The sequence below is a fragment of the Mus caroli genome, chromosome 17 (assembly GCF_900094665.2).
Source record: "Mus caroli chromosome 17, CAROLI_EIJ_v1.1, whole genome shotgun sequence".
NCBI lineage: Eukaryota > Metazoa > Chordata > Mammalia > Rodentia > Muridae > Mus > Mus caroli.
The window spans coordinates 46431175-46443186 of NC_034586.1; the positions used below are offsets into that span (position 1 = coordinate 46431175).

At 43.6% G+C, this 12012-nt stretch overlaps 1 protein-coding gene across 1 annotated transcript in view; it reads left to right on the forward strand.

Annotated features, from left to right (window-relative positions):
• The window catches only part of Kif6 (kinesin family member 6), a 291689-nt gene that overhangs the window by 83418 nt on the left and 196259 nt on the right, over positions 1-12012 (forward strand). The window contains exon 7 of the mRNA XM_021149143.2: positions 7334-7540. Coding sequence (XP_021004802.1) covers positions 7334-7540 — 207 coding nt within the window. The remainder of the gene's footprint in view (positions 1-7333; positions 7541-12012) is intronic.

A 12012-nucleotide genomic window follows, 5' to 3' on the forward strand; every position in this document is an offset into this window, starting at 1 on the left:
AGGCATTGATGGCTGTCTTAACTATCCATGATTATTTCTGAAGTGAACTGAAAATAAATTAATATTACAAAAGTTGTAATAGTGCCATGTGTGAACACAGCACAATTTTACTCAGCTGGATGTTGCTCCTACTGACAGCAGATCCTGGGTTGGGGTTGTACAGAAATCAAGATTGCAGAGGGCAGGATGCTGAAGACTTTCATGTAGACTCCAGAGGGAAGTCAGGGATGCCAGGCAAGAGAAAGACCAGGCCAGCTACAAACAAGGAGAACACAGGGCTGCTCATAGTCTGCCACCAGGTATCTGGGCGAGCCTGGATTGCAACTGCGGGATTTAACATGTCCTGCCTGAGTATTGGTCTTGCTCTGCTCTGATCGTTCCTGAGTCATCTTGAATTTCTCTCACTTGGGATAGGAGTGTTTGCTTTGTTCCACTGTAAGTTTACATAATGCTTAAAACTATTATTTATGAGTTTGTATATAAGGATTGTTTTGCGTCTCAGGGAAGGACTGTGTGAGCAGGCTTGAAAATGTAAAACAGTGGTTCTCAACCTATGAATGGTGACTCCCACAGGGGTCACAGATCACACATCCTGCATATCAGGTATTTTCATTACAGTTCATAACAGTAACAACATTATAGCTCTGAAGTAGCAATGAAAATAACTTTATGGTTGGGGGTACCCACAACATGAGGAACTGTGTTAAAGGGTCCCAGCATCTGGAAGGCTGAGGGTAAAGGCAGCCACATCTTTGAAAGGGTTCCAAGAATATGCATTGAAGCACTGCTGTAGAGACTTGGGAAAGGGTGTTTCTGTCTATACTCAAGACAGTTATTTCTCTGTGATCGTCAGTCTTGATTGACAACCTAGTCATATTTAGAACCACCTAGACTAGAAAAATATACTCGGGGCATGTCTACAAAGAAAGCCACCCTGCATGTGGACATCAACATCCAACAGCCTGGGGAATGGGGTGGAGCTGAAGTGGGTGGAAACAATCCCATGAGGATGGATGCAAGACCCCCTCCCATCTTTTGTTTCTTGGTGGGCATGAGATGAGCCATCTCTGCTCTGCACCCCTCCCACCATCATATTCCTCTTGTCTCAGACCCCAAGTGATGGCTCCAGCTGACCCTGGACTAAAACTTCTGAAGCTGTCAGCTCAAATCACAGTTCTTCCTTTTAGATTTTTTTCTCAAGTGTCTAACACAACAACAAAAGGTCTGATTTGTAAAAGGATGTAAAGAGGAGGGGAAGGTGTGTGGCAGCATTTGTTCAGAAGCCAGGTGGAAAATGTTCATACCTGCTAGCCAGAGAGAGCAGATGTCTTAATCCAATATGGTGGCTCTCCTGATCCTAAAGTGCCTACTAATTGTTTGGATGAGGACATGTATTTTCATTTGTAGAAAGAACAAAACTGAAGGAAAAAAAATGAACTTATAGATTATGTTAGATCAAAAAGAGTTAATGTGTGCATGTTTATGTATATGTGTATATTTGCGTAATTTGGGGAGGATATATGTTTGCGTATATGCATGTGTATATGTTTGTAGTTTTGTCTGGTGTATATTTGTAGGTGCATGTGTGTATGTGTGTTTTCAAAGCATAAGGAAGGGATTATCCCATGTAGCATAATAATACTTTGTAGGTACTGGTTGTCAATTCTAGATCTAGACAGGTCTGATTTCAGGAGGCGATACCTAGTGTCCTCTGCTAAGGCTCGACTGTACTTCCTCCCTGGGTGTCACAGATGCTGCACTTACTAAGTCTGCCGTGCCTCTGCCACAGTTAAAGGATTTAGATAACTGCATTGGAAAAGGTTGTGATAAAATTGTTACATAAAGCACCCTTGAAGGAAAAGGAGATATTTAGTCTTAGGAAGCATGTTGCACGAATTCAGAAATATGAATAGGGTAGATGCAATCAGACATGTGATTTTGCAAATGCTACCCTATGGAGAATAGTTGGTGAGACAAGAGGAGATGTAAGAAGACTAGGAGAGAAGGTCGAGTAATAACTGGTCAGTTGAAAAGAGGAGTTTCAGGCCTCCAGGAGCAGAGTGCATTGGGCTTCCACCTATGAGACACACAGAGAGAAAAAAACAGATGTGACTGTTTGCAGGGGAACATTATGTTCAATATACAGGCAAGCATAAGCATAGGCTGAGATGGCTCAGCACTAATGAGCTTGCTACACAAGTACAATAATCTGAGTCGATCCTTCACAATATGTGTAAAAAGAGCATGTGTGGAGGCATGTGACTGCAATCTAGTGCTGGGAGGCAAACAGTAGGGCCCCTGGGCCTCACAGGTCTTGCCCAACCAGGGAACTCCGGGTTCAGTGAGAGACCCTGTCTCAAAAACTAGTACAGTTCCCTGTCTCACACTGCGATAAAACACCACGACCAAGACAGCTTATACAAGAAAGGATTTAAATGGGCTCACAGTTTCAGAGGGCTGGAGGCCATGATGGCAGAGGAAAGGCAAGGTGGCAGTCACAGCTAAGAGTTCACATTGTGATCTACAAGTGGGAGGCAGAGAGAGACCTAGTGACACAGGCAGCTTCACCAATTGGACAGGAAGTATTCAAGGATATGAGCCTATGGGTACTGTTTTCATTCAAACAGAGAACAATTAAGGAGCAACATTCAAGGTTGACCCCCACAAAGATCAGCTTCACTGTTGAGCCATGCATCTCCCCACCCCCTTGCTTCCCTTTAAATTTGAGACATGACCTCCGATTAACCTAGAATTTGCTGGGTAGCTTAGGCTGACTGGACAGTAAACTTCAAGGATTTTCCTACCTTCACCTCCTGAAAACTGGAATGACTAATGTAGACTGTCATGTCTGGCTTTTTATGTGGGTGCTGGGGACTAAACTCGGGTCTTCTTGCTTGAATGCTTAACAAGTCCATTTCAATGTCAACTTGCTAGGACCTAGAATCACCTGGGATGGGAGCCTCAGTGAGGAATTATCTAAATCAGATTGACCAGTGGACAGTTCTTTGCAGGTGTGTGTGTGGGGGGGTGGTGATTGATGTATAAAAACCCTATTCACTGTGAGTAACAGCATTCTCTCAGGGCCTGAAGGGGAGAGGGGAAGGCTAAGAGCAAGCAAACAAGCAAGCAAGTAAACATGCAGTTTGCATGCCTTAATCCCTCTCTGTTCTTGACTGGGTATGCTGCTTCAGGTTCCCAGCAAAGTGACTTCTTTAACACATGGAATGGTAAACTGGAAAAAACCTCTTTCTCCCTTGTTGCTTTCTGTCCAGGGTGTTTGTCATAGCAAGAGAAACTAAACCAGAACATGTGACCGATACTTACCACCCTAGTGGGCATGCGTCTCCCTCACCTCATAGCTCTCCTTACACACACCTGGACTCTCACGTCTGATGAGATTTCAAGTTCCTTGAGATCCAAGGCCAGGTCGTATTTTCCTTCGTTCTCTGTACCACCTAGCACAGCTATCTACAAAGACTGACACAGAAACACAAAAGCTCTCTTCGTGCAGATGATTAATCATCCCGAGGACTTTTCCAAAAGTACCGGCAATTGCCAGGAACACATTTGCTTAAAACATGTGCTCAGTTTTGAATTGAATCTGCCTAAATGGTGCCATCTGTTCCCGGGCAATTTCAGAAACGTTCAAATACAGGGTTGTTGTTTTTTTTTTTTTTTTTTCATTTGTTTGGTTGGTTTGCTTTTGTTTTTTGTTTTGTTGTTTTGTTTTGTTTTGTTTTACCTTTAAAAGGACGCGGGAACTGGCATGCCCATGTGGCACGGAGACTTCCCTGACTAAACACAGAGCAGACGTGGACCCATCCAGTGACACAGAACCACATGAAGAGCATTGTCTGAGGTCTAAGGAAAATTTTATCTAAGAAGACACCAACAGCTACGTCACGCAGAAAGCATTTATGAGACAGCTCGAGGCATGGATTCCTACAGTATATTACAGCCCTTAATTGCAGACTCCAGAATGTACTGATTTTTGTGAATGTTGTATTCCTTTGATATGGGCACACAATTTCCAATACTCATTAAAGGACTGGGCTCGGTGCTGGTTCAGCATCAGCAGCTTGGAAAGCAGGGGCAGCTGTCCAGGGGCTCCACTGTGCGATCCGATCCCATCCTCACCTGCTGATTGACTTTCAGTTCCATCCATAGACTTCATGGTCTCATGAAAGCACCAATGATGTGCTGAAACCTGTGTTTAAGTTCCGCAAATAACTCGCAGCCACTTCCAGAACACCTCAAGTCAGGTTCTATATTTGAGTTTGTGGTTTTACATGCAGCTATTTGTTGACCCACTTCAGCATGTGAGAGAGAGGGGAGAGGAAGAGGGAGGGGAGAGAGAGGGAGAGGGGGGCAGAGGGGGGAAAGAGGGAGAAGGAGACAGAAAGCGACAACTTACACGCTGCCTAGATTTCGGTCTAGTTCTTGTGGCAACAAATGACGGGCCACATTTTCAGCCTATTTAACTTGTTTACTGCATTGTATTCTCCAAACTGTTGCCAGCATTTTGACATCTGTATGTTTCGCTAGCTGGTGTGAATCAACCATGGTTTGTATCACGAATTTATCTCGACAGAAAGAATTTCTGATTTAAAACACATCAGCGTGTGCTTCTCCATCTGTGTACACGTGGATCCACACTGAAATCCTTTGGTTCAGAGCTGAATGACTATGAATTCATTCGCATGAGTGTTTGTCGGGAAAGGTCTGGTTTTATTGACAGCACAATGCTGCTGACCCATTGCTTGCGTTGTTTAAATCATACCACCTGCCGAGCTTTATAGAGAATAAATGACCGGTTCCTGATGTTTTCAGTCTTCAGAATTTGCTTCTGATGGTTTTAAATGATGGTGATGATGATAATAATAATAATAATATAAAACTGCATTAATCCAGTCCCTGACAGAACCCTTGTTTCCTCTAAAACCTCGAGAGCCAGGCCTCCATTCTCTGTGCCTCTCTTACGATTCTGGTACTCTAAACTCCCATGCACTGTAATGACCCTTCATACTCTTCCGACAGCATTCAGGACCATTTCTAGCCCAAAGGTTACAACTCTTCCACATCCTTGCCACAAAACACTCTCAAAGGCCTAAGACCCACAGCCAGGCTTATGTTCCAATGTTCCCACTTCTCAGGACCAGCTTTCTATCTTAGTTTCTTTTCCTCTTGCTGTGGTAAAATATTCAGCAAAAGCAACTGAGAGAGAATGAGGTCAGTCCAGATCACAGTTCTGGGCTCAACCCATGATGGCAGAGGAATCGTGGGAGTGGGAGCTTGAGAGATCCACTCACACTGCATCCTGCATCAGGAAACACAGGAATGGAGGTAAATGCACACTTGTTGATGCTTGTCTCCCACCATCCAAGGTCCCCTGCCTACAGCTGAGATGGCTTTTCCCACAGAATTCCCCACAGCCATGTCCAGATGGTGCTAGATTCTTTCAAGGTGACAGTGGGCACTATCACAAGTCTTTTGCCGGTAAAGCAGGAGTCCCTTTGTTGGCCTTTCTCTTCCATCCTTCCAGAAGGCCACCACTATTATTAATGGCCCATAATTTCCTACTTTGATGATGTAAGTTTAGAGGTCACAGCTGCAAATGTGGTCGAGAGCACCAGTATTGTGAGCAAGTAAACTCCACTGCAACATTCCTCACGTTATTCTAACTCAGCCTTCTGTTTTACAAATGCATCATTGTTTATGACAATCTTTCCTGAAGGCTACAACATTTTACCTTTTCCTAGGCTATTATCTCCCTTGTTCCAGATGTCCGTCTAGGCTGTACACCTGGCACCACATTGCTGTTATCTTAAAGATGTTGAGACGACCGTCCTGATTTATGTATCTCTGGGTACACCTTCTCGTGGCTGCTCTCTAGGAAATAGACATGGTGTTTTACTGCTATGTCATGGGGACTCTGCATTTGCATTATTGCAGCATATTGCTAAATTTCTTTTTAAAATACTCTTAATTTGTATTCCCATCAGCAGTATGTGAAGGTTTTCATACCCTTATGTTTCCACCAGAATTTATTTCCTTAGTCTTTGTTTTTGTAATTGTTCAGCCTGATGGGCGTGAAATAATTCATCTTTATAGTTCTAAGGTCTACAGGCATTGTTTATAAAATTGGGCAGTTTTTCAAATGCTCCTTAAGGATCTTTCTGATTTTTTGAGTTATCTAGTCATCTCCTCTTCTCATTTTTCCAAGTTGTTGTTGTTGTTGTTGTTTTTTTTTTGGTTTTTTTTGCTTGTTGATATTTTAAAATATCAATTACTACCTTACAGGGATTACAGTATGCTCATGGATTTACTTTTCTTGATGTTAAAGTTGTGTTGTTACTAAGCACGTAGTCCACTCCGGCATTTATTTACATGCACAGTATGAAAAGGTAGCCTTAATTACTTTGGTGTGCGCTTGTGGGTGGGGTGTGCATGCACATGCACGTAAGCACCTGCAAGTGTTGTGAACTCATGTGTATGTAATGCACACATATGTGCATGTGTGCTCACCTATGTGTGCCTGTGTAGAAACCCGAGATCACCATCAGGTGTCTTTAGCATTCATTTTATATAACTTCTTTATAATTCCATTTCTGTTGTTTTCACTCTGAATAATTATGTTTCCTCATACATTCTTGATGGGTGATTAGAACTAATTGATTTCACATTTTTATCTTGCAAACCCAGTAAACTTTATCCTTTTCCTCCTATGTGTGTGTATATGTGTGTATTTGTGTATGTGTGTGTGTATGTATATGTCTATGTGTGTATAGTATTTGTATGTATGTGTGTAGTATAGTGTGTTTGTGTGTATGTGTGTGCGCACAGTACTGTGTGCATTTGGACGCTAGAGGTTGGTACTGGGTGTCTTCCTCAGTCCTCTTTACATCCCACTGATGGGTTAAACTCTTTGGCCAGTGAGCTCCTGGAAGTGGACCTGTCTCCTCCACTCCAACACTGTGCCAAGCTCACAGACATACGCAGCCATGCTAGGCTTTTTCACAAAGGCTCTGGGAATCCAAGCTCAGGTCTTGTGCTTGCATTGCAGGGACTTAACCATGTTAGCCACCTCCCTAGCCTTAAATGACTCCATATTTCTTCCAGTAGGATGCCTTTGTCACCTTCTGAATCAACCCATCTGTATTTATGGCCAGTCATCCAGCAGGCAAGAACACACTGAAAGGAACAGCCTTTGCCAATCTTACCCGTAACTGTTGGCTTCATGGGAATGCTGTGCTACTAGAAATGCAGTTTGCAATCCTCTATATCCTCTAATGGTTCTCACGGTCACCTTATACATTTTGTAACTTTTCTTTAGACTCCTATGAATCAAGCTTCAACCCGATCACACTGTATTTTCACTGTGCACTTGAGCAGCAAGGAGCCAGGTTCTGCCACCGTCCGACATGCTAAGCTCCATCTGGTTGACCTGGCAGGGTCAGAGCGTGTCTCGAAGACTGGAGTCGGGGGCCTGCTTCTGACAGAGGCCAAATACATCAACTTGTCCCTACACTACCTGGAGCAGGTGAGTTGGGTGGAGCGGGCTCAGTTGTGTCTAAGTGTGCTAGTTGTACTACATGGCAGATGGTCTAGTCTCTGTTGTCTGTCTCAGAATTATGGTGAAGTATGCATAACAACATTTATCTTTTTCATAGTTCTTTTAAATGTGTGTGTGTGTGTGTGTGTGTGTGTGTGTGTGTGTGTACAGAGTCCAGAAGAGGACATCAGATCCCCCAAAGCCTGAGTAATAGGTAGTTGTGAACTGCCCAGTATGGATGTTTGGACCTGAACTATGTAGGAGCGGTACATGCTCAGAACAGCTGAGCCATCTCTCCAAGTCTTGACTTTTGATCATTGTTTTAAGTGAAGCGTTCAGTGCCATGAAGTCCATTCTCAAAGAATGAGCAACCACATTCAATACCCTTTTCTAGAAATTTTCATAATTCCAGCCAGAAATTCTGGATCTATGGAATAAGAGCACCCATATCTTTCATCTTTGGCCTCTGGTAACCTGTACCTTTGGTCTCTCTGGCTTTGCCTATTCCAGATGTTGCAGGTGGAGTCCTTCCATCTCTGTCCTTTGCTAGAGAACCATAATGATTCCACAGTTCATTCACAGTTCATTTCCAGGCTCGATTACATGCATGGCCCCTCATTCTGTTTCCCCATTGATGGATTCAGAGTGAGTGGGCTGCATCGGTGCAGTGGCCACTGTAAGCAGCACTCCCATGAACATCCATGTATATGGTAGTTATTCGTAGACAGCATTTCATTTAAATCCCACAACACCCTATGCTGGAAGTGTTAACTTCTCCATTTAACAGACTGCAAACATTTCTCTTCCCAAGGTGAAGATTTGGTCTGAGGTTTCATCGGGCCCAGCACTGTTGACTTATTGTCTGTTTTGTGAAGTTAGTACTGGACACGAATACAGGTTACAAGTGACTCCTGGGTTTTTTTGTTATTGTTTTTCCAGCTCAGGAGACTACCTCTGAGAACATAGCTCATAGGTGACCAGTATTTTTGCAGCGTCTGGTAACTTCATCCAGTCCTGTTTCTGCCATGGTGGTTCTCTTAGCCTTGGCTTCTTTTGAGACACCCATGTTCCATCCTGACTCCCATCCAACCAAGACAGCAGCACGAACTGCTCTGTTTGTACACGAACTGCTCTGTTTGTAACTTTTGAATCTGACTCTGAGAGCAAAGGAAATGCACCCAAATTTAGCTAGATATATCTTCTACCCCAAATCTTCGTCTGTGAAATGAATGGGCTGCATGTGGGGGTTCCTGTGTTATCTTCCTGCCCTTGAACATTTAGCCAAAAACAACAATAGAAAGTCCCTTTTCTTTAATGCCTAAGGAAACCCAGGACCAGTTCTTGATGCTTCTGAACATTCACAGGCTGAAATGGCCAAACCAGAGGTACCCACCCGAATGGGGTGATATGGTTAGGCTTATCTGCGAGAGCCCCGGAAACGCAGCACCTTAGGTAGGGGCCTGCAGGCATGGGCCATTTTAGTGCTTTTGAGAAGAATCATCAGTCCTAAGCTCTTTCTTGCCTCAAAATTCCACACCACTTATACTGATGGAGCTTTTTTGCTTACTAGGACATTTACCAGAACAATGATATATGCTCATAATGGGCTGTATTCAAATTGCCTTATTTCAAAGCAATGTGTCTCTGTGCTCAGATGGCAGCATAGTTTTAATTCCCATTGTGTCCATCTGTTCCCACAAAATTACATTCTTCAGCGGAATCAAACTTTCTATGAATTGTAATCACTCAGAAACATTCTGCTCCACACCCAATTCTGTCCTTCCTTCCACACAGTCTCCTCAAACTCCTGACTATTACTAAAATTGGTCCACAGCTCTTCGATTTACAATCCCTGTGAACATTCTTAATGCTGATGTGGCCCTTGTTTTGCCATTAAATTACTATCTAACAAATATTGATAAGGATCGATGAGGTAAACTTTAATTGTGAACTTGACAGAGCCTGGAATCACCTGGGAAGAAAGGCTCAATGAAGGATTGTCTATATTGGATTGTGTCATTGATTGCCTTAATCAGTTTCATTGACCTGGGAAGATCTTGCCCATTGTGAGTGGCTCCATTCCCTAGGCAAGTGGTGTTGAACTGTACAAGAGAGGAGAAATTAAGCTGAGTACAAGCAAGCAAGCATGCATGCATTCATTTCTGTTCTTAACTGTGGGTGTTAAGTGACTAGCTATTTGAGCTTTCTGCCTTGACTTTTCCCCAGTAACAGATCATACTCTGGAATTACAAATTAAAATAAATAAGCCCTTTTCGATCCCGAGTTGCTTTGTCTCAGGATATTTTTGTTACAGCAACTGAAATGAGAATAGAGCAGATTGATAGTGTGCTGAGGGTCCTAGAGCAGCCCTACCCCAAAGGTCTCCTTTCTGAAGCAGGGACTTGCACTAGGCCATCACAAGTGCATAGATGCACCTCAAGTGGGAGATATGATAAGCAACTAAAAGGGATGAGGAGAGATTGACAGAGACCAAGGAGGTTAAGAGTTAATGAATGGAATGAGGAATGAGTGGGAGGGAGCAAGGCAAGGGTGGGATAGAGCAGGTCAGGTCCTGGGAGCAATGAGCCCATCTGCCCAGAGGATCATTCACTCCACTAAATGTCATTCATGCATCATCGGCCCTCAGCTCTTTCATTTCCTTTCCACCCACTGCCTTAGGACAGCTGTTAACCATTTTCTCTGAGATCCAAATGCCTTCGCAGGCAAGGAAAGTGGAGTGTGGGAAGCTGCAGACATGCCCATGGATCAATAGGGGTTAGTAAGGCCAGGAAGAGCTGCTGGTGAGTGGGTGAGTGGACAGAAGAGAATTCTGAAATAGTAAGAGAACCAAAGCGTCACAAAAAGGAGAGAATGAGAAGAGCAGAAAGATACTTAATGAGATCGCATGGCTCATGAACATTTATGGTCATGTTAACCACTGTGTGTATTTTACTATGTGGCTAAAGAAACAGGAGTATAAGACAACTCAGTGTAGCTTGTTCACTCATCCACTCCACTGGAAGCTGTGGGTTATACTGGGCAGTGGGGTAGATGCCTGCCCGAGAACAAGCTGTGCATCATGGAAGCAGCAAAACAACAAAACCTAGGAACCTGTTCTATTGCCTTCTGTGTCTTTGACAAGCACCATGATCAAAGGCAAGTTATGGAAGAAAAATTTTGTTTTAACTCCCAGGTTACAATTCATCACTGCAGGAACAGAAGGTAGGAGCTCAACAGGAACTTGAAGCAGAACCCATGAAAGAACTCTGTTTGTTGGCTCACTTGCTGACCCATGCTTAGCTGACTTTCTTATACAGCTCAAGAACACCTGCCTAGGGTATGGTACTGCCCATGGTGGGCTGGGTTCTCCTACATCAATTAGCAATCAAGACAGTTCCCATTCTCCGAGATATGTGGTAAAGCCCTGAAATGGGACTCTCTTCTCATGTGACTGTAGGCTCTGTCAGCTTGACACCCAAAGTTAACTAGGACAGAACACCTATAGACACTTTAATAGGTTCCTGGTAATGGTGATATAATTATCACCATTTTGCTCTCTCCATTTCAATATGAAAGACAGGAAGAAGAGCTAGTCTGATCAGCTGGCTTGCATTAATTAGTGGGCATTGGTTTGGAAATTTCTTGCAGAATTCTAATTGTCCTGCTGGTTATATTTGAGAGAACTCACACCTGCTAGATCTCAGCCAGCATGGGTTTACCGACTCTACACATTTAAGTGATTAATATTCAGTTTGCCAGAATATTGTTGGTTTTGGAGTTCTCTTTATGTATGCAGCACTTTTTCCAAAGAGTTTCCTCAAAAAACACTTTAAGCCACAATAACAGGGTACTGCTTGGCCCTAAAGCCTGAGTTCGTGTAAGGAGAAAAAAAGAGAGCATGTGTCCTTGTGCTAACTGTAAACCTCAACTGGTGGCCTGGGAGTGACCTGGGGCCTCCATCAGCCCAAACAGCAAGTGAGAAACCACTGGGAACCAGTGTTAGCTCCTACCCAATTCAGAAATCAAACAGGCTTGCTGTCAGTCAGTTCCATAGCACACTTGAGCTCCTGCTGGGTGTCGGTCCTGTTGCGTTCAGGAGTGAAAGTGCTGGGCCAGTGCCAGTCATAACTGCTCCCATTGTTGTCAGTTTCTAGACGATAGCTTTCTGTGCTCCTCTGTGCTCTTTAAAAGAAACCCTTCTTGGGGGCCATAGAGGTGGCTCAGTGGTTAACAGCACTTGGTGCTCTTGCAGAAGACCAGCACTCAGTTTGTAGCACCCATATCTGGTAGCTCACAGCTGCCTGTGAATACAGCTCCAGCGGGTATGATGCCCTCTTCTGGCTTCCATGGGTAGCTACTCAAATTCACAGAAGTGCGAGGAACACACACACACACACACACACACACACACACACACACACACAAAAATAAATAAATAAATAAATAAATAAATAAATAAA